General features: G+C 42.0%; 1 protein-coding gene across 1 annotated transcript in view; it reads left to right on the top strand.

Moving 5' to 3' along the window:
* Positions 1-24,785, top strand: part of VPS13B (vacuolar protein sorting 13 homolog B) — a 928,263-nt gene extending 903,478 nt beyond the window's left edge. The window contains exons 58-62 of the mRNA XM_084621078.1: positions 602-772; positions 8,010-8,186; positions 11,185-11,287; positions 11,961-12,210; positions 22,489-24,785. Coding sequence (XP_084477204.1) covers positions 602-772; positions 8,010-8,186; positions 11,185-11,287; positions 11,961-12,210; positions 22,489-22,737 — 950 coding nt within the window. The 3' untranslated portion in view covers positions 22,738-24,785. The remainder of the gene's footprint in view (positions 1-601; positions 773-8,009; positions 8,187-11,184; positions 11,288-11,960; positions 12,211-22,488) is intronic.
* Positions 24,786-26,630: the final 1,845 nt, after the last annotated feature.

The raw sequence follows: 26,630 nt of genomic DNA, 5'->3' as shown, positions 1-26,630 counted from the left end.
AATATTAAAGGTGTTCAGTACTTCTGCTAAACATAAGAAATTCTACACTACGTTGCCTCATCATATTTATTATTTCTAAAAAAAAATGTAGATGCAGTTGTCATAACTTTTGTAAGTACATTTTGACGGGAAGGCAGATCTGAATTTAAAACATAGCCAGCTTTTCTTTTACAAGGATACATAAACAGTGCCATCTTGTGGCTTAACAAGGTCAGCAACAGAAAATGGAGCATTAGCTGTTTGCTAGCAATTCAGATTCAAAGACGAGAAGCCCTTGTAGGATCATTTTATGAATCTTGGTTTACTTTTCCATCCATCCCCATTATGCTCATGTCAGATTTGTAATAGTTTGGGAACCAAGGAAGGATATGTGGATGAGCTGCGCTTGTCACTAGTAAGGCAGGCCTGGTAAAGGGCAATGTAAAAGGCATGATATGCACTAATGAAGTACATTGATGTTGCTTAACAAATAATAATAAATTTATGTTACACATGAGCAATTTATTCAGTTGAATTGCTGTTCTGTTGGTAAGCATATTTCAATGAGACTTAGAATAAAACAGTTTGATCCAGATTCAAACATATAACTACATGTATTTAGGTACACTGACATCAATTACCAATCTTGCAACAAGTCTTGCTCGGAATATGGATCGTCTGTCACTGGATGAGGAGCATTATAACAGACAAGAAGAATGGAGAAGGCAGCTTCCAGAGAATTTGGGAGAAGGACTAAGACAGGGGCTTTCCCGCTTAGGCATCAGCCTTTTAGGTAACGTATTGTTACCATATTAATCATAGTTGTACTGGATATTTATGAACTACTCATTAGTCTTTCATACAGTTGTATGCAAGTTAGAGATACAAAGATCAAAACTTTCTTAAATTGACAGTTACTTATACAAGATATTGTTTCTGTTCATCCAGGATTATGGTGAGTTTAAATGTTATTTTTCTTGTTAATAATAATTGCAAATATAGAATAACTTCATATTCTCATACTGTTCTCATGAAACACTTTTATTGGTACATGATGTATCGCTCAAAACGAAAGAATAATTCTGTATTGGGCATATGCTGGCTTGTAGGCAAGTCAGCACAAAGACATCATCATTCTGATGTTTACTTTCCAGTGAGTTATAGGAAAACTTTCTAAAACTGATTGTGTTTTCTACTGCACAATAGATATCAGTGATGCTTGTTTTTGTTTGAAAACCACTTGAGCATAGTGCGAATGTCAAGTAAACTTTGATGAAGAATTCTACTTTTGCAAAGAAAGCCAGATTGGCCTGACTCAGTATAATTATATTAGTCAAGCAGCCAAATGGTTTGGTCAGAGGTGAAGATCACTATGGATATTTCAAAATATTACATAAAAGTTTGAAAACTAAACCACTCTGGAAAATCTCTGAAAGGAAGTTTTCTAGTTAAAGCATTCAGGAACTGGATTTTCTAGGGTACTTCTATTTGTCACACTAGCAAAGGAATGCCAAATTGTATTCTTTGGCAAGGTGCCTTAGTGCATATGAAGGAGTATGAATCCCTCAGAGATCAAAGTGACCAAAAAACAGTCCAGAGCAAAAGGTTAAAAGAGATGAGCTTGACAGGATTTGTCCTTGTTCCTAATCTTCAGTATTATACACAACTCCTAAATTTACAACCGCAACCCTGAAAGCCCCAAAGAGGAAGTGGTAAAATGTTACAAGTTCAGGTTAAGTTACTGAAAATTATTTTAAGCGAAAATATTAGATGATATGAAGCCCTGTCATTTGATAATGCTGTAACCTGGCAAGCTAGTGTCCTGAGAGAAAATGTGTATGAAGCAGCAATTGCATATATTAGTAGCCACTAACCCAATAGTAAACTGGTACAGATATTGCAAATCATAGGCAGTTTACAGAAGGTTTTTTTTGTTTTGTTTTATTGGGCTGGGGGCAGTCAAGCTGAGTAACTGGATAAAGATTTCACTTTGGGAAGCATTGCATCAGTCCTGTATTGGATGCTGGTGAGAAATAGTTTTGTGATCTTACCTCAGTCACAAATAAGACCACAGGCCAATGTGATGGCCACCCTTTTGGCCAACACAGAGGCGACTGAACTGGGGAACTGCAGAGCTAAAAGCATGAGCTGCTACAACTTGAGCTAAAGAGCCAACACTCTGTTCTTGGGGGCTGTAACAACTAATATCCTCTGTGGATTGGCACATACAGGTGACTTGTAACACACACTTACCAGTGGATTACACCACACTTGTCACATACACCCAGGCACAGTGCACTAAGTTTCCTAATATCTTTTTGAAAGGCTACAGTGGTTATGTGGATACTTCTGGGTTTATGAAAATAGCAGGAATTAGAATGCTGGAGCCTCCTTGATTACCCAAGAACTCAAACATTATGCTGGAAATATGAGGTTATTAATGTTGCACTTAAACAGTACTCATCTAAATACCAAATAACGTCTTGCTTTTAATTGCTGCTGTTCCCCAAAACACGAAAGAAGAGCAATGGTTTACATGTTGGCTTAGACTGCAGTTGCAGCGCTGTTTTATTTTAAAATTTCAACAGTCCCAGGAATAAGGAACTTGTACTCTCTGTCTCCATGGTTCTGTTTACAAATTCTTCACCGCTAAAGTAATACGTACTATTCTTAGCAATAGAAATAATTAACCTCCCAAATAAATACCTGTGGTTACTCTAGGGGAATTGACAAGTATGGAGCCTGTCAGTATCTGTGAGGAATCAGCAGACTTCACAATTGTATCAGACACAAATCTTGATTTCTTCTTGATAACATCAAAAAGACTGATTCTCTTATTAAGTATACAAACACTAGGCATCTAAGTTATGTACATAATACACATACATTCCAGCTGTTACAGATACATCATAATGACATTTCTCCCCCGACCATTCAGTTTTAGGGATTTTAGAAATCCATCCAAAACAGATTTGGTTGGAGTAAAGTGCTGCAGTGCTGGTTTGCTTTACCAGCACATTTACAGAACGCTTAAAAAATACCTCCAGTGACTTTCTTGTACAATGAAGTGAAATGAAGTGGTGCTGCTGTGTTCTTTTCTCTCACAAGCAGAAAGCATTCAGAATGAATCTAAAGATAGGGATTTCTAGGTCCTTTGTAGAAATAATTTCTATGATTGCATAGATTAATGGAAATGAAAAAAACATGGAAAAGACCTATAGGATCAGATGGTCAAAGCAGCATAATTTGTGTTCCGGTCACCCCAAATGTGCAAACAGTTTGGGTAATTGCATATGCAAATGGCCAGTTTTAGTCATATGAGTGCACAATTATCTGATTTACATATGTATTTGTGGTAATTGCATAGAAAAAAATGAGTGCACATTTACACACCTAACTTGCTTGACAATCTAGCCCATTATGGCCCCAATTCAGCAAAGCACTTAAGCACGTGCTTAAGTGCTTTGCTGAATCAGGGCCAAAATCATGTACTCTGTCTCCTTCTCAGTGCAAGTTGTTCCCCACAGTGCATTCTTAAGTGCTTCGTTCTGTCTAGTTTTAAATGACTCAAGCACTGTCAGGGTGTTGTTTGATTTGATTGTTATCTCTGGCTCGCTATTTTCTTATTTTCTAGTTACGAGGAGACTGCTGGGTGTTTTCTGTCATATTTTTGATATCAAAGGAGTCGAGGCATTTTTTCTGTTATAGATCTAAATATAAAAGTATATAAAATATAAAAGTGTAGATTGTGGTATTTAGATTATAAACTCCTCAGTGCAGGGGGCCATGTCATCTTTTGCATCTTGTATAGCATTAATCACACTATCATGCCTTAAATAAAAACTAATAATTATGTGAGAGAGAATATTGATGCTATGGGATCAGTTTCAAAAATGTTGGCTCTGGTGAAAGACACCACATTGAATCAGCTCCTTTTTATGAAATGGAACATTTTTGAGTAATTGAACAGCTGTCTAACCCTAGCGAAACAGACGTTTCAGAAAAACTGAAGGAGGACTGTACGCTCCACTCACACTCTACTTCATGCTAGCAAGCTATTTTGTTTAGTAGTATTAGTAGAATGTAGCATGAAAAAAGTAGTAATTTTGTAGTTAGACAACGTAAAGCCTGGCTTTTGGAAGCTGTGATTTCCATTACAGACAACCTAGATCTGAAGAAGAGCTCTGTGTAAGCTCAAAAGCTCGTCTCTTTCACAAAAAGAAGTTCATCTAATAAACGATGTTACCTCACCCACCTTGTCTCTCTAAACTTTATTATTCACTGTAATAGCGGTTGTATTACAGTTGCATCCATTGCGATCAGGGCTCCATTATGCTTGGCTTTGTACATACAAGATAGTAAGAGACAGTACCTGTCCTGAAGATCTTGCAATTTAAGCCCCTAATCCAGCAAATATTTATGCACATGCTTAACCGTATTCACAAGTGGGCATGTTCATTTCAGTAGTACTACCCAGTGCTTAAAAGTAAAAAGCGCATGTTGTTTGCAGTAAGGCAACCACTTTCTGACAATATTTTCAGAAACTAGAACACTTGTGTCACACAACTGACAAAAGTATTCTGTGTGCTTATGTCTCTACTGCCAGCTTTTCACTCAACAGCGACACCTCCATTGTTTTCATAGTGGAGGATTTTTTCCTGTCACATATTGGTCTAAATGAATGTATCTTGAATGAAACACAGAACAAGTGGCATTAACATTCACTGTGAGCAAAAGAACAGCTTACATAAATTCTAAAAGCCATTTGACTTTTCTCTTCACTCCAAACACTGTTCATCACTCTGAGCATTTGTTCCACTGGAGTATTCTGTTTGTTCCTGGCAAGGAACTTCAACTTGCCCTGAACACACATTTTGTAGTTATAAAAATACCACTTTTTTTTTAGTCAGCAGGGATACAGTATAAAAGCAGAGTAATCAGGTTGATGGTTGGCAGATGTCCTAGTGGTTGTGCAATTTTTTTTTGGTGTTGTGAAGAAGGGAAATGGGTTTTGCTTTTATTATATTGGGAGGACAGGGGAGTGAACCTGGCAGTGAAGGGCCTGTGAAAGAGAAGAACAGGAGGCAGTTGGAGTGAACAGACAATAAATTGGAGAGTGGAGGTATGTCCAAGGAACAAACTACAGAGGGCATAGTTCTGATGACCTCGCCATTGTCCAGGAGCTGTAAAAGTGTAACCCTCACTGAGCCTCATTCTCTGCTTCCCCCATGGTCCTGCTGGTAACAAATCTGTGCTCCTGGGCTGGTTCCACCCTGGGAGCTGCTTCTTCTGCCAACCACATATGAGTGGGGAGGAATAGAGCCACATAGGGCCAGCTGCCCTCAGAGGATAGTCTTCCCTGCATAGTTCCAGGTACTAGGAGATTTGGAGAGACCTAGCCAGGCTTCACGTCTGCATCTCTATCCGTGTTGCTGATTCTGGCTTCTGCTTGGGGCAAGTCTCTGCTCCTGGGCTTGCTCTGCCCTGGGAACTTCTTCCTCTCTTGAGCCCACATGATTGAGGGAGGATGGGAACTGCATGGGTCCAGCTTGCCCCATGGAAGTGGGAGTACCCCAAAAAGGAAATCTCCCCTGCATTTCTCTGGGGAAGCTTGATGAGACCCAACCACAGGTACCAAAAGGTCAGTTAGATGTGAGTACTGTTGTTTATTATATGGATTGTGGTAGTACTTACAGCATGCTAGACAGTTCCAGAATATTAACGACACCACTCCAGAGACTGCACAATCTTTACAGTCATGTAACTGCAAATGGTGCGGAGAGAGAGGACGCGTGCAATTGGTTAGTTTTTTTAAGTGTCTGCCTTGCCTGTTGGCAATTTCTTGAAGGCATCATGGTGGAATTGTGTCTTGAGAAGGGTTTTGAAGGAGGAGAGAGGAGTGGCTTAAAAGACAAGCTAAGAGGAAAATTGCATCTGTAAGTGTCAACATGGAAGAAAGTGTGGAAGTACTAAACAACTGGTTAATTAAGCTATGTATTGTCCTGGGCACGATATAAATAATAATCTTATGTATCATAGTCACAGCTGTTTCCATTCTGCTGTCTTGTCCTTTGGGCCTGATTCCATCAGAGAAGTGTGTTCAGCACACCACAGGTTCTTCGGAGTAAGCTCTTATTCATTATTACCTTATAACATTGCTCAAGTGTATTATAGTAAGTAATTTACTAGTGTAAGGATTTAGGTGGATTACATTTAATAAGGCAATAACTTCTGTTCTGAGAGTGCAGTTGCAGTGTATGACCTCTGTAGGTTGGGTGAAAGAGGTCAAGGAGTCACATAATACTGAAACTTAGTACAACACAAAGTATTATTTTGTTTCTTCAGATGTGTTAACAGTTGTACAAGAGCAAAGAATGGATGAACAGCTCCAGTTTATGTAATGGGGTGTTGTTGTATTTTGAAGTCAACAAGCATGAGCAGCTGTTAACGATTAATGAAATGGAACTGAATTGAAAATTACATCTCTTTCACAGAATATAGTTAAGGAAGCTTCATAGCCTGGCATTATAATACAAAGTTAAAAATGTGACTGAAATGAAAGATATGATGAATATTCACAGTAGCGGGCAGGTCTTTTACAAACAAGGAAGCAGCAATACAAACATGCTTTTCTGGGAAATGATATACGCATAAAAGGTGGAAGAAGTGTGTTAACTGGAGGAAGGTTTACGGTGCTTTCATATTACATGCAATATTTTAGAGGACAAGAATGGGGGGAAAGTAAACGTTCTTTTTCCCCAATCTCATTTGTTGTTTGGAAAATACACCAGTTCTCATCATTCAAAATCAGCAGCTCCTTCATTAATCCAGTGGCCATTTCTTAAGATCATTTTAAAACCAGTTAGGGGCTAACTAGTATATGTCAGCCTGGTAAACATGCACCCCTGGTGTAACTCCATTGAAATCAGTGGAATGATCCCTGGGTGCATTTGCCCCCACGTGCATGCTTAGTGCCAGATACAAAGTGAGATCTTCAGAGTTTTCCGTGCTCTGGGAGAAATGCATGGCTATAAAGGTAACACTTCCTGGCAATTTCTTAGTCCTTAAGTGGCTGTTTTATCTTGATATTTGCAGCAGGAACTGCAAACTGAGAGTTAGCTGAGGGGTCTGCAAACTTGCACCCTGTGAATTGCTTTGCAGTGAGCAAAGGACTTTAGATCAGGCAGCCCATTCTCTAATTGATGTTATCTAACTAGCACCTTGTCATTTTGTCCAATCATTGTACTCTTAGTGATTTCCAAATAGCTTATCTATCAAAATTACAATAACTAGAGACATGTCTGTGGTAAGTGGCTTGAGTAAACTCAAGATCAAAGAAATCTACCACCTCACATACCTGTTTACATTTAGGAAGATTTAAGTTGGAGTCCTCTGTTGATACTAAAAGCTGGAGAGGTCATTGTGTCACTTGTAAAAGTTTGAACTATGCACATTAAAGTAAAATATGGTCGTTTTAACAAAAGAGTAACAAAAAGTCCAAAAGTCTAATTCTACTAATCTTAGTAGTATATCAAAAGTTGCATTAGCTTATGAACATTTCTGGCAATGGAAGAGAATATAAAAATGATCTATTGAATGCAAGCAGTTTTTATTCTCGGGAAGTCAATCTTAGGTTTACATGAAAATCTCATTTCCATAACTGCTAAAAGTCTTTCAAAACTAGTGGATATTTATCCCACTCCCAACATTTCCAGAAGCCACACATAGTGTGAACTACATTATATCAAGTCAGCAAAGGCATTTAATAAAAAGTAGTTGAAAGACAAAAAAATATTATGAAGTTAAGTGATTTGAAGGTTTAAAGAGTGAGACATGTGAAAGGGAAGTGGAGGTTTAGTCTAAACGAAGCGAAGATACTGTTTAGATCGTTGGTAAATGTACGCTAAATAGCTGTAGAAGAGGGTGGAGTGCAATGTTCAATCCAAACAAAGCTCTCTTCCAATGTTAAGATTTTATCTTGTTCTGGGATTTTAATCTTCATTAATTATTGGCGACTCTTATTTTTTCAGGTGCAATTGCTGGTATTGTAGATCAGCCAATGCAGAATTTTCAGAAAATATCTGAGGCCCAAGCTTCGGCAGGCCACAAGGCCAAAGGTGTTATCTCTGGTGTAGGAAAAGGAATTATGGGAGTGTTTACTAAGCCAATTGGAGGAGCAGCTGAACTTGTCTCCCAGACGGGCTATGGTGAGTTTCAATGATTTTGAGACCTCAGTATTAACTTTAAAGAGTATTCTTAAGATTTGGTCATGAAATACAGCCTGCCGTGTCTGTTTATATGAATCAGTAGCTATTTTCCTTGCAAAAAGATTAAAAATACTACAGTTAAATTGTTATAAATGTCGTCTTTCTCCCTTAAAAGTCATCCTGTCGTGCTCTCTTGCATTGAGATGACAGTCTTGTGCAGCACCAGAAACATAGAATGTACTATGAAGTAATTTTTGGAAGCCAGGGGAATTAGTTACAGAAACATATGTGCTGCAAAAGAGTTTTCAACAGTAAATGTAATGCAGCAATAATATATCCAATTAGAACATTATTTTGAGGGTGCTTGATCTGTTACAGAAAAGAAAGAGTTGTGTTTTCTTTAAATAAAGAATCTGTGAGGAAAAAGAAAGGATTATGTGGTAGGAATATCCCATTTAAATTGTAGTGCTTTTGGATAGGGAATTGAATTCTGGGTTTGAATATGCTGGTAACCCCAGCTTTATGATATAGGGATGGGCATGCCAAGTAGATTAAGCACTAACAGTAGTTATGGCAAATCCTTTCAGATCTAGGTAAATGCACTTTGGGCCAGTAAAATATGTGAAAGAGTACCATGACATGATCTAAACTTGCTAATAGCATTTGCTTCTGGTGTCATGAATCCTCAACTCCAAGACTAAAGGGTTAAAAAAAGGGAACAAGATACACATTGATGACAAATCAGTCATTAAGTTAACTTCAACCAATTTTTAAATGGGTTTTTTGAATCTTGGAGTGGTGCTTTTAATCTGAGAGCATTCTCCTCTTTTTCTTGATATATTGATTCATTAAGCCAGTGGTTCTCAAACTGTGGGTCGGGACCCCAAAGTGTGTCGTAAACCTTTTTTAATGGGGTCACCAGGGCTGGCATTAGACTTGCTGGGGCTTGGGGCGGAAGCCGAAGCCTGAGCTTCCCCACCCAGGGCCCAAACCCAAGCCCCACCACCCAAGGCCAAAGCCTAAGGACTTGAGCCCTGGGTGGCAGGGCTCAGGTTACAGGCGTCCCATCTGGGGCTGAAGCCCTTGAGCTTCGGTCTCCCCACCAGGGGTGGTGGGGTGCAGGCTTTGGCTTTGCTGCCACCCCCGTCGTCCCCCCCCCCCCCACACACACACGCACACACCCCGGCCAGGGCGGGGGGGCTCAGGTAGGCTCAGGCTAAGGTTCCCCCCCATCCTGGGGTTGTGTAGTAATTTTTGTTGTCAGAAGAGGGTTGCAATGCAATGAAGTCTGAGAAACCCTGCACTAAGCCAAAGTTATTTGTGAGTGGAATATGAGGAGCTGCCTTAGCGTTGAAATTTTGAAAAATTATCTCCACACTTCCCTTTACACACAGAACACCCCCCTGACCTAATCTGGGAGATAGTAAATAATTAAATGACAAGCAAACATGCTTGGTAATCTTTTTTATATCCTTTTGGTAAAAAGGCTTGTGAACAGCTCAGTCTCTTCTTCAATGGTTTTACAATACTGTGGGCCTGCTTTTTCTCTCTTACACTAGTTTGGCTCTGGAGTATTTCCTCTGAAATCTGCATTCCACAAGTGTAAAACTGATGTCAGTGAAATCAGAATCTGGCCCTAAATTGTGGGAACAATGTTCTTTTTGTTAACTGTAGAATCATTGTTTCTAGGTTTAAGCCCAGAGCACAATCATTATCAAACTACAAGAAATCCATAACCGCAGAGGGACAGTTTTCGCTGCAGATATTATATACAACACATCATGTTTTCCATGAACATATGACAGGAAGAGTTAGCCAGGGAAAGACATAAAAACTATATCAATAATAAATGGCAATGCGTGAGAGAAAAACACACAACAGTTAGAATAACTCTCAGCCACAACTGGATTGGAAGTTGGGTCTGTGCCTCTTGGGAGGGACCCTGGGGTGGGGGACCACACAGAAATAAACACATGTTCTCTCTCCATCTGTAAATGACATTTTCGCTTGCATAATGCTGAGAACTTGGGTAAGCCAATTGTTACAAGTGGGAAGCTTCTTTTAAGTATTAGCATCAACATGTGTGTAAAAAATTAAAGTATTTTTTCAAATACTGATGTTTTGTTTAAATTATTATCCATTTTATAAAAAGGAATATAAGTTACTGACAACCCTATGTAAAAATGCCTATTGCTTCACTGGAGTGCTTAATTTAACAAAATCATTTTCCTTTGTTTACTTATGAAGGGCTCAGCACTATACCTTGTTACACTGCTTCTCAACTCTTAACCTAGTTTCTGTCACTCTTGTTAAAGAATTTATTATATCAATGAAGTTTTTACAAACAAGTAATTCTTGATCTAATGACCATACCTCATTTATAAAAATTTACAAGCCATCAGAAAGCACACATGCTGTATCATCTTCTACTCTGGATAGTCTACTTGGAGACCTGTTTAACTGCTTCTTGTAGTCTTCATTCTGTGCTGGCACTAAGAAGAACTTATAATAAACCAGATGCCCCAGGAGATCTCATAAATGTATATAGATCCATGTTTAACAGCTGGATTAAGTAACTTAACATTTAAATGCAGTACCTGGGCAAACTTTTCTTCTAATTTTTACCAATCATGGCACATATGTGGAAGTATTTTAATACTAAACAAGAAAGTTAACGGTGGTCTTGACTTTTTATATGTAAATTGTAAATGATGTGTCTTATCCCATTTTGGAACGATGGATCTGGGGCATTATTTTTATCCTTATTGCTAGTATGTGACTGACTTTTAGTGCATTTGTTGTTGTTTCTTGCTAAGGGTTAAATGCACAGCTATTGCATTGTAATGTTAATGAATTATCTTTATTACAGCTTCCAAAGATGTGACATCAGTTTGTATCTGCACTATTTTATGAACCGCTCTAAACAGATGACATCATTGTAACATGTAACTGTTTTCCAGAAAACATCTAGTAAAAATCTTAAATTCTCTTACCACAGGTATTTTGCATGGAGCTGGACTTTCTCAGCTTCCCAAACAGCGCTATCATCCAAGTGATCAACATGTTGAGCAGACTCCAAACAGCCACGTCAAATATGTCTGGTAAAATTATTTAGACACTTGCTCATTTTTACATCCACATTGTTTATTAATAGGTTCTGGCTCTTGGTCAAGTTAACAGGCTTCTTCCCTAGGAAAGGCTGAGTTATAGCAGTTTATTTAGGAATGTTAAACACAAAGGTACTGCGTAGAAACCCAATCTGCAAATGATGGACTGCTGATCTGCTTCCAGCTTTACAACTGCAGAGCTAATCTTTATTTAATGACATTCAGTAAGTTTTTACTTATTTATCATTGCACTGAGCCCAAGAAAAATACTGCACATCTCCAGAAATAGCTGTCACTGAAGATAGGTTTACTTTCTGCAGTGGATTTGGATCCAGCTTCTCACGGTGATTTCTCTGTTGGGATGAGAAATTGGTTGACCTAGGTGAACGTAATTATGAATAGCCATAAAGTTATTACGTCAGTTTTGCAGCAAATCATTAAGGAGTTATGATAAACTTTACAGAATAAATGTGAAACCTTGTTATTTAAATCTTACACATGAGTATTGCAAGAAATGTGGTATTAGTTATTTTAACAAAAACAAACTCCTGCTTATCTTGTATTTTTAGGTGGCAGGCAGCTATAATCTTAAGTGAAAACCTGGAAGAACAAAAGCGAGTTACTACCTTACACATCCAATTTCTAATACTGACTTATTTTTAAACAGGAAAATGCTTCAATCTCTGGGAAGGCCAGAGGTCCACATGGCACTGGACGTGGTTATTGTGAGTGGATCAGGCCAAGAGCATGAAGGATGCTTGCTACTTACGTCAGAGGTGCTATTTGTGGTCAGTGTCAGTGAAGACACACAGCAGCAGGCATTCCCTGTGACTGAAATTGAGTGTGTAGAAGACCATCAACAAAAAAACTTGCTGAAGGTGCAGCTCAAACAACAAAGAGTGCCTTGTGATTTGGAGGTAAAGACATTCAGTGGTATCTTCATTTAAAGATAAAGTTGCACTGGTGAGTTTGTAGCAGTAGGAATCAGTTGGTGGCATGCTCCTCTCTGGGTCAGGAGGTCAGAGATTAAGGTCCCAAACCAGCCACTGGTATTTTTACTCTACTCAGTAGTAAAGGTGCTATCATTCCCTTCTGCCTTCTTCAGTCATTGTCCAGATTAAATTTCAACATCCACCACAGTGCTTTTCTGGATTAAACTTGGTAACTTGCCCACCATTAGCTCTCTGAATAAGAGGTTCTAATGTCTGAAGCTGTGTATGTGTATTTATTGCTCAGAACATTAGGGCTGCTCAATTTGCCTGCAAGTTTACATGGAAAATAATTAAACCAAATTCTATTAGATGCTTAACCTAGCAGTTCAGCAATTAAATGCACATTGTTAGGCATGGTTTGTCTGTTAATCCTAACCCTTACCAGCCACTTTCACTTAAGCATATTTGAGCAGCATGGTTTTATTCAGTTGCTTTTATCCTTTTGTACTCAATTTTGCAACTCCCTTCTCTTTTTCCTGCAAATCATCACTTAAACTGAGCAAGTTCTCCCTGACCATCAAGTCTCATCATCCAATTTTTGAATGGAACTGTATGAGAGGCATTGTCAGAATCAAACATGGATATCAGTATTGTTATTTATATTGCGCCAACAAGTAATTCATAGGCCCATATAAAGACAAGCTCCCTGCCTCAAGGAGCTCACAATCCCAACAGAGTGTATATACAAAGAAAAGGGAAACTGAATATACTGAAAAAGCAGACAATAGTGAAGTTAAGCACCATGGGTGACAACCTGACCCAAATGAAGTCAATGGGAGTTTGGGGAGTGATTTCAGTTGGGCTGGGATTTCATTCTTGTTAGTTCCATGGTTTTTGTAAGACACTTTTTTACCTGATGAAGTGACAGTGGACCTGGTCAAAGTCTTGGGTAAGAAAGGCATAAAATGGATGAGCAGAGTGATTAAAGCTGTATGGCAGGCAAGAGAATCCCCAAAGGTTGGTGCAAGTCTATCTTGGTCCCAGTACATAAGAAGGGCAACATCCATGACTGTGGAAACTATAAAAGGATAAAGTTACTGTTGCATGGATTGAAAATACTGGAACACATCTTGGACGCCAGGATTAGACGAATGGTGGAATCCCACCTCAAACAAGAACAGTTTCACTTTAAAAAAGGACGAGGAACCACAGATGCTGTGTTTATAATTCAGCAAAGAACAGAGAAGCAGCTAGACTACCAATAGGATAGCTTCTTGGCTTTTATAGACACAAAAAAGGTGTACGATAATGTGGACAGAAGGATGCTTACAATCGTGCTGAGGAAATATGGAGTGTCTGAGGATATAAAAACTATGGTGAATGCACTATATAGAGTACACTATGTACTCCACGTGAACGTATTTTGGAACAAGCCCCTTTGAAATGAAAGTTGGACTGCATCAGGGATTGGCCCTCAGTCTGCTGCTGTTTAGTATTGCTTGACTACATCTGCAGGAAGATCCCATTGGGGAAAGGTGAGAAGCTGCTGTATGCAAATGACATAGCAATAAGAACAACAAGGAGTCCTGTGGCACCTTAGAGACTAACAGATTTATTTGGGCATAAGCTTTCATGGGTAAAAAACCCACTTCTTGATCTGAAGAAGTGGGTTTTTTACCCATGATAGCTTATGCCCAAATAAATCTGTAGTCTTTAAGGTGCCACCGGACTCCTCGCTGCTTTTGTGGATACAGACTAACATGGCTACCCCTCTGATACTTGGTACCATAGCAATAAGGGCATCCTTTAAAAGAAGACCTAAAGGAAATAGTGAAATCAGTGGTAGGATCAGCTAAGTAGGCTTGAGATGAAAATCACTGTGACTGAGGTCATATGGGTCAGTAGAGGTGCTGCAGGAAAACTAGATATAGAAATTAATGGAGTAAAATTCAACAGTATTGACCAGTTCCAGTACCTGGGTGGGTGGGTTACAGAAGACGGCAAGCTTGAATGTGAGGTACGGTCCAGAATGGGGAGTTCTGGAAGAGTGTGGAATAACTTCTCAGGTGTTGTGTATGACAAACGTATGCCACTGGGACTGAAAGCACAACTGCATAGAACAGTGGTACAACCAGCAGTGCTATAGGAGGCAGAAGTATCCAGTATCGTCTCAAATGTGCTAGCCAAGCTTTTGGTCATATGAGAAAGAGGGTGTTTTCAAGATTGCAACATCAGAATTAAAACCAAACTTATGGTTTATAAAGCTGTTGTGATCCCCACCCTATTCTATGGGGCTGAAATGTGGACTACATATAGGACAGGGGTGGACAAACTTTGGCCCGAGGGCTGCATCGGGTTTTGGAAATTGTATGGAGGGCTGGTTAGGGGAGGCTGTGCCTCCCCAAACAGCCAGGTGTGGCCCAGTCCCCACTCCCTTCCCCCCCTCCCCTGCTTCTCTCCCCCTGACGGCCCCCCCCACAGGACTCCTGCCGCATCCAACCCCCCCTGCCCCATCCACCACCACTTCCTGTCCCCTGACCGCCCCCGGAACCCCCACCCCTGACTGCCCCCCGCCACCCCATCCAACCCCTCCTCTCATTCCTGACTTCCCCCCCCCAGACCCCTGCCCCATCCAACCACCCCTTCTCCCTGACTGCCCCCGGAACCCCTACCCCCCGCTGCCCCATCCAACTCCCCCTCTCCTGACTGCCTGCCCCAGGACCCCTGCCCCCATTCAACCCCCCCATTCCCTGCCCTCTGACCGCCCCGCCCCCTATCCACAGCCCAGCCCCCTGACCGCCCTCTACCCAACCTCCCTGCCCCCTTACCGCATTACCTGGACTACTGGTGGCTGACGGTGCTACAGCCGTGCCGCCCAAATGGAGCCAGCCACACCACCGTGCAGCACAAAGTAGCGGGTCAGGCCAGGCTCTGCAGCTGCGCTGCCCCAGGAGCTCGCAGCCCTGCCACCCAGAGCATTGTGCTTGTGGCACAGTGAGCTGAGGCTGCGGGGGAGGGGGAACAGCATGGGAGGGGCTGGGGGTTAGCCTTCTGGGCCAGGAGCTGGGCAGGAGGGTTCTGCGGGCTGGATGTGGCCTGCGGGCTGTAGTTTCTCCACTTCTGGTATAGGAGATATGGCACTGGAGAAGTATCATCAATGCCATATGCGTAAGATTCTTGGAATTAAATGAGCTGATAGATGCACTAACATCAGCGTCCTCTCGTAAGCCAATATCACGAGTATCGAGGTGATGATTATCATCAACTTCACTGGGCAGGGCATGTAGTTTGGCTGCCCAATTCTAGACTGCCAAAACAAGTTTTCTCTTCTCAACTCAGCCAAGGCAAACATGGTAGAGGAGGAAAGAAAACATGCTATAGAGGTGTCTTGAAGGCTAATATGAGAAAATGCAACATTGACATTAACTTGTAGGAATGTATATCCCAAAACTGACAACAATGGAGGAATTGCTTGAGGCATGGAACTCGGCAATTTGAGAACCAGATTCGACTACATGTAACAGAAAAACGGGAGCAACAGAAAGAGCACACCATGGTTCGAACCAATAACTCAGGTTCACCCACCCTGCTCGGAAATATGTGTCTGCAATGTGGCAGAGTCTGTGGCTCATCAGCCATCTGTGGACCCATAGATAACTTGAAGTGGATAATTCATGAAAGATATCATCCTTGACTTTGAGGGATCACTTATGAGGAGATCTTTAGTGCTCTATGTATATCTTCACTATGTCACAGCTTTTCAGTAGGCTGCTGTGACTCTGGACAGACTGGGGGGAGGATCACTTCCTGTGAAGCATGCGAAGAGGAATTCACCTTTGGTAAGAAAGATTCCAGAGTCCTTAGAACCACCTTGTCATCATGGCAGTGTGGTTTCTGTATGGATGGAGCTGCTACTATGAGACTCATCTAGCATGTATTATAGCAACTAAGAAGCAGGTGTAGACAGATAGGTAGGTAGAAAGAAAGGCATGACCATTGTAAATGATTCAAAGGGGTGAGTGGTTAGGGGTCCTAGTACAAGTAGTTAGATCCCCCTTAGGAAACATTGGTCTACTGCAATTTGACTCTCTGAGAACTCTTGAGACTTGAAGATTTTTGGCTAAAGAGCCCAAGGATCTTGCATGTAAGACACTACTTATGGCTGATGACAGATGTGCTCTGTTGTTGTGCTGTAGTCCCTTTCCATAATGTCTTGAAGAAAATCCAGAATAGCTGGAATTCCGGGGTCCTTGGGATATCTGTTTTTTTCTTGACACCATGAGGTAAACCATGACTAAATGGAGAAGTAGGCTGTTAGTGTTGAAGTCCATCTGGAGGCCAGTGTAGTCCTAATCACGTTGAAGGATAATCCAAGTGCAATGAATGCCTCCCTTCTGAGTTGTCAACTGTGTGTCTGTGGAGCCAGTCTGCCATCTAGTTTAGTTCTCCCTTTGCATATTGCTCTTATGGAAGCCAGATTTTCCCCAGGCTCATTCCATTATTTCCATCCCTCCTGAGAGTAGGATCAAGCTTTGAGCTCCCCACTGGTTGTTGATGTACTCCCCTGTGGTGCTGGTGGTGGTGGTGGTGGTGGTTGTCCAATTGGACTGGGATATGATCGCCCATGAGTGGGCTCTGGAACATTCATAGGGCTAACTTCACTGCTCTGACCTCCAAGAGGTTTCTGTCTATGGAGTGCCACATTCCCTGCAGTGTTCTTTGTCCGATGTGTGCTCCCCACCTCAGTAGGCTGGCATCTGTCTTGAGTACTTGAAGCTCTGTGGAGCAGATAGGAAGACCCATGTGGACATTTCTTGGAATTGTCCACCGTCTGAAGGACTCAGTACCTACTTTAGGACCAGCACTTGAGCTTGCATGTGTTCCAGTGACTGTGAGACTCAGCTAGCAGGTATCATAGCAACTAAGATGCAAGTGCAGGCGGATAGGCAGGTAAAAAGAAAGCCATGTGACGGGTTCGATCACAGAAACCCCCTTGGGACTGTCACCTGATGTGCTGAGTCTACCTGTTGCCCATTTTCTCTGCCAGTTTGGGCCTCCAGAATCCTGCCGTGTTGAGACAGACATACCAATCTGCTCCAACACAGACCCATGGTCTGAACCACACGCCCCAAAGCTGCAGACTTAACTGAAAACAGCTTAAGAAGTGTTCCTGTCTCCAGCACCCAGACACCCAGCTCCCAATGGGATCCAAACCCCAAATGAATCCGTTTTACTCTGTATATACAGGACAAACTCATAAATAGTCCACCCTCTATAACACTGATAGAGAGATACGCACAGCTGTTCGCTCCCTCAGGAATTAATTACTTACTCTGGATTAATTTATAAGCAAATGTGATTTTATTAAATAGAAAAAGTAGGATTTCCGTGATTTCAAGTAATAACAGAGAGAACAAAGTAAATTGCCAAGCAAAATAAAACAAAAACACGCAAGTCTAAGCGTAATACAGCAGGAAACTGAATGCAGGTAAAAGTCACCCTCAGAGATGTTCCAATGAGCTTCTTTCACAGTCTGGGTGCCTTCCTAGTCTGAGTCAGGCAATCACTCACACCCCCATAATTACTGTCCTTTGTTCGGGTTTCTTTCAGGCATCTCTTTGGGGGTAGAGAGGCCATCTCTTAAGCCAGCTGATGACAAAATGGATAGGCTTCCAGGGCCTTTTATATTCTCTCTCTTGTGGGCGGAAACCCCTTTGTTCTTCTGTGCAAAGTCACAGCAACAAGATGGAGTTTGTAGCCACGTGGGCAAGTCACATACCTATGAATGATTCAGCTTTTTGCAGGCTGACGCCATTGTTTACATGTTAGTTTGAACGTTCCCAGAAAAGCTCAGGTGTGGATTGACATCTCCCAAAGTCCATTGTCAGTTAAGTGTTTCTTGATTGGACACTTACTGAGAATAGTCCTTTCTCAAGAAGCTGACCAAATGCTTCACTGAGGCTAGTTAGAATCAAACACATTGAGATACAAGTAAATACCCAATATTCATAACTTCAAATACAAAAATGATACACACACACAGACAGCATAATCATAACCAGCAAACTACAACCTTTCCATAGACACCCCATTTGGCCTCCTCTGTACAAAACCTGGTGCAACATAGGACCCTGGTTGCAATAATGATCTATATGGTCACAGTTCATGTCAATAACGTCACAAGGCATGACCATTGTAAATGGTTCAAAGGAGTGAGTGGTTAGGGGTCCTAGTACAAGTAGTTTAGGAGACATTGGTCTGCTTCAGGTTTCGACAATTTGACTGCTCTGAGAACTAAGAAGCAACATAGTTGCTCACCTTCAGCAGAAACTTCTGGAGATATGTGGTATATTTCCTATACATGCAACCAGAAGGCCTAGAAGCTGGAGATACTTGTCTACAGACAGTCTTTAGTTTCAAATCAGTTTCCAAATGTTCTCAAACCTGTTCAGTGAAGGGTAGACTTGGCCTCAGATGTATCTATATCCACTCCCAAATGAGCTATATTTGTGGAAGGGGTCAGGGAGCTTTTCTTAAAGCAACTCCAGTCTCCAAGTTGTGGTGCTGTGAGCTGCTGTTTTAGTCAAGGCTCTGATCAAAATATTGTCCAAGAAGAGAAACAACTGAGTGTCTTGAGTGTGGCTATGACCACACCAGCATCTTGGGAAAGACTCTGAGAGCCGATGAAAAGTCACATGGCAATGTTTTGTGCTGGTAGTGGGCTGTGCCATACACAAATATCAGTACATGATGGTGACATGGATGTATGGGGATATGCAGATAAGCCCTGCCAGGTCCACTGAGGCAAGGAAATCTCCTTGGGATAGAAATGCTACTTACCAAAGCTAGGGTCTCCATCCAGAATCTCATTTTCGTCATCCATTTGTTGAGCTGTTTGAGATCCAGGTTGGCTTTGACCCCCTAAGTGCTTCAGAATGATGAAGAATATGGAATATAGTGCTAAGAATATTTCTTCTGAGGGAGCCAGATTACTCCTGGGGGAATTCTGCACCACTGTGTTCCCTGCAGATTTCTTTGCTTCACTGCAGAAAAATGACTTTCTGATGGGAAAGCAAAGGGAAACCGCAAGAGTAGTCATGCACCCCTCCCCAGCAGCGCAGGTGCATTGTTTCAGGCACCCGGAACAGCCGTGGAGAGGTAAATCAGCATAGGAGATGGGGCTGGAGAATCCCCAGCCAGTGACTCTGACCCTGCGCCAGGCTCAGCTGCTAGTCCCAGCTTGTCTGTGGGTGGGGGGAAGACAGGACTTCCTGATCCTCTGCAAGGAGCAGCCTGGGCTGGGGCCTGACCCATCCCCAGAAACCTGCACACTCCCTCCTGCTTCCTGCCCCCATAACTCATCAGCCACGGGGAGAGGGGTCATTGTACAGCGAGCTGCTTCCTCGTCCGCCCAGTCCCCATGCATCCGGACCCCCTGCATACCTAGATCCCCTGCTGAATCTCACCCGCCTGCACCCAGAGCCCCGACCCCCCCACATCCAGAAGCTCCCAACAAGCCCCACCCCTCTGCATCCAGGCTCCTGCTACACCCCTCTCTCCTGCACCCAGACCACCCCTGAGTACCCTGCACTGAAACTCCCACCCCAACAAGTGCCCCCTGAACCTGGACCACCCCCATGAGCTTCCCGGACCTGGACCCCCCACCCCACTGAGCCCCAACCACCTACACCTGGACCCCCATCCCACCAAGCCTCACACACCAAGACTCCCCTGATGAGTCCCTCACACCCAGACCCCCCTGCCACCCACATCCTCACCCCTCTTGCAGAGTCCCATTCCCCCTGGGTGTGCATGCGAGACTCTGTCCCTCTTGCTCACTATCTTGGTCCACCTGGCATGGAGGGGCAGGGCCCTGGGGTTTTTCTGGGGTAAGCCCTTGTGCTGTATCAGGATCAGGTGCAGGCTCACCACTGAGTGCATGTCCTGGGGAAGGGCTGCAGGATGATCTCCCACATCTGTGCAACCAGTGGTCTGTGCTCCCCTCTGCCATGCTGGAGCCTCCACATCTATTTATTGACAAAATACACAGAATTGTGCAGAATTTTAAAATACTGTGTGCAGAATTTTTTTTTTTTGGTGCAGAATTTTTTGGCACTGAGTTCCCTCAGGAGTACTGGTTGTATTGCTCCCATATCCTGGGGTGAGAGCCCGTTCAGTATCAACTTGTGTGTGAAGGGACTGCTGGAGATCATAGAATCATAGAATCATAGAATATCAGGGTTGGAAGGGACCCCAGAAGCTCATCTAGTCCAACCCCCTGCTCAAAGCAGGACCAATTCCCAGTTAAATCATCCCAGCCAGGGCTTTGTCAAGCCTGACCTTAAAAACCTCTAAGGAAGGAGATTCTACCACCTCCCTAGGTAAATGGGTGATTGGATGAAGAAGGTATGAGATGATGCCCTTAGTTTGAGGGGGGCAACTGAAACTCACTACTGCTTTCACCAACTAGTCCAATTTCATCCATTTCACCTTCTCTTGCTGATGTTTCACCCATTCTGCAGCTCAGTGTCTCCAACAATTCTGTGATGTACAGTCTGTGCTGCTCCTCTGCAGTTCAGTGTCCCTCTTCTCCAGCTTCCTACCAGAACTTCTGAGAAGGGGGATAGTTTGCTTCCTACATTTAAATCAGGATGGAGGCACAGTCTTTGTGGTCATAGTGAGTTTGCAGAGGCATTGCTGCCACCTCTGATTTTGCTACCGGATCTGCAGTTCCAAGGTTTTTGCCTGAAATATGTGCCATCTTACTTCTGTCTGCATTTCTGCCTGTTGTTGGGCTTGTAGTCCCTTCTCAAGGTACTCTGTGGAAACAGAAGTGACTGCTTTGGCATGGATGTGCTCTCTGCTACTATCTTACCCAGTTTTCTCCGACCAGGAGACAGCCTATGAATTTGGATGAGCACAAGATTTGTTTAGAATGTGCATCTGCATTGGGATCATGGAACGTATTCGTTTTGATGACAATTTCATCATAAAGGTTTCTTATGTCCAGGATGGAATTTCTGGTCATGACCAGAGAGAGAGAGACACTCCAGCGGTTAGGGGGCACTCACTTGGGATGTAGGAGACCCAGCTTCAAGTCCCTGCTTCAGAATCAGGCAGCGCAGAGACTTGAAACCTGGGTCTTCTGCATCCCAGGCGAGTGCCCTAACCACTGTGCTACAGAGTAAATCAATGAATAAATTAGTTACATGAAGAGGAACCACTCCAGCTGGGTGGCGGGAGTCAGCGAGAGACTACCCGGTGGTTAGGGCACTCACTCGGGATGCTCTGAATCAGGCAGAGTAGGGACTTGAACCATCACACACATCCCAGGTACATACATAACCACTGCATTGTTAGCTGTTTGTGTGTTTGTCTGTCTCTCTCATTTTTCAAAAGTTCTCATTTTCGTTCTGCATTGGAACAAAAACTAATTTTGAAACCTTGAAATTTTTTGCAAAATGGAATTGTTTTCTGGCCAGCCCAAGACCTGAGAACCCATTTCAGTATCTTTATGTAGGGGATGAGTTTAGATCTTTTAAGGGGTTTTTCCTTCTGGCTGGGTCTTATGTGGGACTTACCCCTTGAGCTGGCCGGATAGCTTTGTCTGCATCCTTCTTCCCTGAAATGTTCAGAAGCTCCTGATTGGACTCACAGCTCTTTGGAGAGGGCATGTCCTGAGTCCCATGCCCTGGTTATGTGATGGTCGGCTGGCTGGGAACAGGCAGGACATAATTCACCCTCTGAAAAGTCTGTGAATGCTGCCTCATATATAGAACCCCACTTGGATTTAGTCCGGTGTTTACTGGACAGCTCTGCCGCTGCCTGGGGGACACTGCAACAACTGATCTGGGTGGCTAAGACCACCGTGCTGCCAGATACCTGATCTGCGTGGGGTAGCAGAAGAGGAAAGATGATAAATTGTTCATTACCACCCAGAAAATGAATTAAAAGGGAAATTGGCAACGGAAGTAGTTGGGAGCAAACCTAACTGCTGGCACAGAGGCAGCAGTTCTGGTGGGAAGGTGGAGAAAGGGGACATTGAACTGCCACCAGAATTGTAAAAGAGGAAAGCAGCTCACGCGTCACAGAAGTGTGGGAGACACTGAGCTGCAGAAAGGATGAAACCTCACCAACATTACAGATCTATGATAGGAAGCCTTTGCTTGATAACAAACTAATGCAGAAGTATCTTTGCTGGCTATGAACAGTAACTGCAGATACTTTACATTCCAATAATAAAGCTGTTTTATCTGATTTTAGGTGGACGGAGTTAGAGAGAGACTCTCTGAACAACAATACAACCGGCTCGTGGATTTCGTCACAAAAACATCCTACCACCTTGCTCCAAGCCACTCTTCTGTACAAACAGCATCACAAGTTGTAGCTGCGGAGCCCCTTCCAAGTACAATTAAGATATATCAGTACCTAGTTGATCCAAATTTTGCTCAGGTATTCATTAGTAAATTCACTATGGTAAAAAATAAAGCCTTGAGGAAGGGATTTAATTAGGAACAAATTATGGCAAGTATGATTACGCATTACCATTTTTGAAGTCACACTTTCTATGCAGTCACCTAATGTGAACTTTTCTAATGTCAGTTTTGTGGGGTGGTGGGGATAGGAAAATTAAAAGCTAGCTTTTCTGATCTGACTCTAAGGACAGCTTTGGGATTCCTGGTCTCTATGCAAGATGTTAGCACTAGAAGGAAAGCAAAATAACCACCCTAACAGACAGATATTGAACCAAAGGGAAAGGTAATAACTGAATGAACATCCTTTGTTCTTTCTCTTAGCAGAAAGAGGAAAGAAAACAAGGGAAATCCTATTCACTGAGACATTTTTGCCGCACACCAAAAATAGATATCCATGCCCACCATATCACATTTTAGGGTCTGCCAGTCTTTGGTATAAGCAAGGCTTATAACTCAGCTGTAAAAAATAGCTCAAAGTTGAAACTTTTTCCACCCCAATGTCTACATCCTGAAGCAAAACATATTACCCCACTAAATCTGATAGGCCTGGTGTGGTCGTTTTAAGTTACTAGTGACAGCTGGGTTTTAGCACCACCCTAACCTTAAAATAGCTTCCTTTATTTGACTGAAATTTTGCAGGACATTAGTCCTTAATGTAAAGTAGTGCCTTTGTATGGTTTGAAGAACAAAATGGAAACTACAACATTAATTTACTTTTAGAACTGTCTGTATACAGAAACTTTATTTTATCCACCAATCAAAATTTCATAAGAATTTTCAATATACCTTGGGGATCAGTTGGTAATATGTAATTATATCAGGGAGACAGGCACAGTTATAATTTTGGGGCCAGTAATGTGCATTTTAAAAAGCTTTAGGAGCTGTGTTTATACTCAGTAATATGTACCAAAAATTGTAAACATCTTGCTCCTTTTAAACCCAAGTGCTAAACTTCATCCTTAGTCCCCTTGTTAGGCTCTACTATTTCTGGACTCTCCAAACAGTACACACAGCGCTTCCTTGCTTAGGCCAGCTGTAATTCATTTTATGCTTATCACCCTAAAAATGTCAGAAAGCAGGAAATTCAGAATCAGGACCAAGAAGTCACGTATTACATCCGATCATACAGAAATACTTGTGCCTAGGAATTATACCCTATTTTGCACAGCAGAGCAATTGGAAAATTCTTGGACTTAGATTAATTTCTCACTACATGTAACAACTGTGAAATAGGTCGGAAGACAGAGTTGAATGAAAACTGCAATATTGGAGCCCAGTGAAAACCACCATCTGTCAGCAAGATGGCTACTACCAGCAATTGGCTTACAAATGGCAATTGCAATATCAGTTACATCAGTGTTAGATGGCAATTGTAACAATATTAGGTAAGAAGCTTTTAGACAGAAATGTGCTTTTCAACTTGTTCTTTAGCCTTTATTTTCAAATCTGTGTTCTGGTTTGTACTGCTGTCACCACAGGCATAGTTAGATTGCTTTGCAGAGCAAACACACCTACAGCAATTTTCATTTTAAATGGTAAAAGCTGACTTGACTCAGTTTCTTGGTTTTTGTTAGCTTCTACTGCAAACTCTGCCCAGGACTTTTCTTCTACGGGCCATGAATTTCAGCACATGAACTAACTTATTGTGTGGAGATGCCTGATGTACCTGAATACAACCAGCAACTAAGTTAGGAACAGGGGTCAAGTCCAATCATAGTGTTCAGTAAATGCCATTTACTTATGTTAGCTTCTCCTACACGTAGCTGGTATGACCAAATGGACATAAAATAAGAATGTAGTAATTGCTCTGTGTTTCTCATGAGTTCTGCTTTGTTGAAGCTACTCCTGGAATTCATGTCTCTTGTGTACAATAAGGAAGAAGCAAAGGATTTGAATAGCCCTTTGCTGAATGTGAAATGAACCCATCCATTATTAACATTTCATACAGTCATCTAGCTACTTGGTCATTGTTCAGATTAAAATGACACTATTTAAAAATGTAAATATATAGATTGTTCATTCCTGAATCTTTTATGGTAAATAGTTTACTACTGCTAATTTTACATACTGATGCATAAATTGTAATATAACACGATGGTTTAAAGTTAATAAAGCTATTCCTACAATACTTGGTTTCTGTGTGCTACACAAGTCATGTGGTTACAATCTAATGAACAGAACATTGACTATAATAGTGACACTGAATCTCTGCGAGATCAACCCCCAGCAAGTTAATGGGCTTTGCTATACCCCAGAAAACGCAGCCAACCATGAAACACAGTTTGAAATTCACATTAATTTTTTTTTAAGTAAAGACTGATGACTAGAGCTGGCCAAAACAGGTGCTAAAGAGTTTTATGACTCTATGTACAGAGTCAAAACTGCTTCATAGTCACAACCCAAACTAGAATAAGCTGTTCACCTAGTAGAACATTGGCTGAATGTCAAAAACCTGCAAAACACACCTGTAAAACACATGGGAGGAGACAGCAGTTTTTTCTGAAGTGTCAAACCAATATTGGTGGGATTATGCTGACATTTTCTTCCTGAATTATGCTCATCCTGTGGCAAAAATATTTATATTGCACACTCATCTACAATAAAACAAGCTAGTGTATGTATTGCATTAGGCCGAAGGTTGTCTCTTCCCCCTTCTGTGAATGCAGGTACGGAAATACATGTGGTAACTTCACATAAATCAGCCTCTCCTACATATGATGTGTGAATGGCGAAAACAAAACTGTCCACAGAGCAGATGCCTGACAACTGTGCTTGGCTGACTGAAGCTCGTGCTTCTTGTGCTTTTAAAAATATACGTGGTCTCATTCTTTGGGGCTGGAGGGACCACAATCTCCAATCCATCTCTTTTTTAGTTTGTGCCTTGTTCAAGATTTTGACTTGCTAGATTTATTCTGGGGTGTTTAAGGAATGCTTGTTTGCTCTGGGAGCACAGTTTTCAGAGTAGCAGCCGTGTTAGTCTGTATTTGCAAAAAGTAAAGGAGGACTTGTGGCACCTTAGAGACTAACCAATTTATTTGAGCATAAGCTTTCGTAAGCTACAGCTCACTTCATCGGATGCATTCACTGGAAAATACAGTGAGGAGATTTATATACATACAGAACATGAAAAAAATGTGTGTTACCATACACACTGTAAGGAGAGTGATCACTTAAGATGCGCTATTACCAGCAGGAGAGCGGGGGGTGGGAGGGGAGAAAACCTTTTGTAGTGATAATCATGGTGGGCCATTTCCAGCAGTTAACACAGTGTGGTACAATCTTATCAGGAAAGAATGTGTATGGTTCCCTTCTACATCTTATTTCACCTGGCCATCACAGAAAAGCATGATCAGCCAGTGGGGACAGTCTCATAAAATAACCTTAACCATTAGCTGGTTTCTGGGGCAATAATGCCTAGAAACAGCAATCCAGAGGTGGTGAGGAGCTGTTTAAGGTACATCTCAGCAGGCAAGGGGCGCGAGAGATCAAATATATGCATTTGGGGCATATATTATACTTCTGAAACGGAACGTTCTAGGGATCTGTTTGACCAAGCTCCTGATGCTAAATGGACATTGTCCTAACGTCTGGCTCCGAGTCCTTTTGAGCTGTCTTCTTTCTGCTAGAAAAATAAGCTGAGCCACACACCTCCTGAATTTGTTTTTCTCCTCTTGCCAGCCATGGTGTCATAAATATAAAGGGAAGGGTATATAAACCTTCTGTGTTACTGGATTTGAGAGAGGTGATTCTTTTTATTGTTACTTCTTTTTTACTGTTATTTCTATTAAAATTCTTCTTTTCAAGAACTGAATGCTTTTTTTAAGATCCAAGGGTTTGGGTCTGTGGTCACCTGTCATAAATATAAAGGGAAGGGTAAACCCCTTTGAAATCCCTCCTGGCCAGGGGAAAGCTCCTCTCACCTGTAAAGGG

The sequence above is a fragment of the Lepidochelys olivacea genome (genome assembly GCF_965140295.1).
Source record: "Lepidochelys olivacea isolate rLepOli2 genome assembly, chromosome: 2".
In the NCBI taxonomy this organism is placed as follows: domain Eukaryota; kingdom Metazoa; phylum Chordata; order Testudines; family Cheloniidae; genus Lepidochelys; species Lepidochelys olivacea.
Note: the sequence above shows the minus strand (reverse complement) of the source record. Positions and strands in the feature narration are given on the sequence as shown.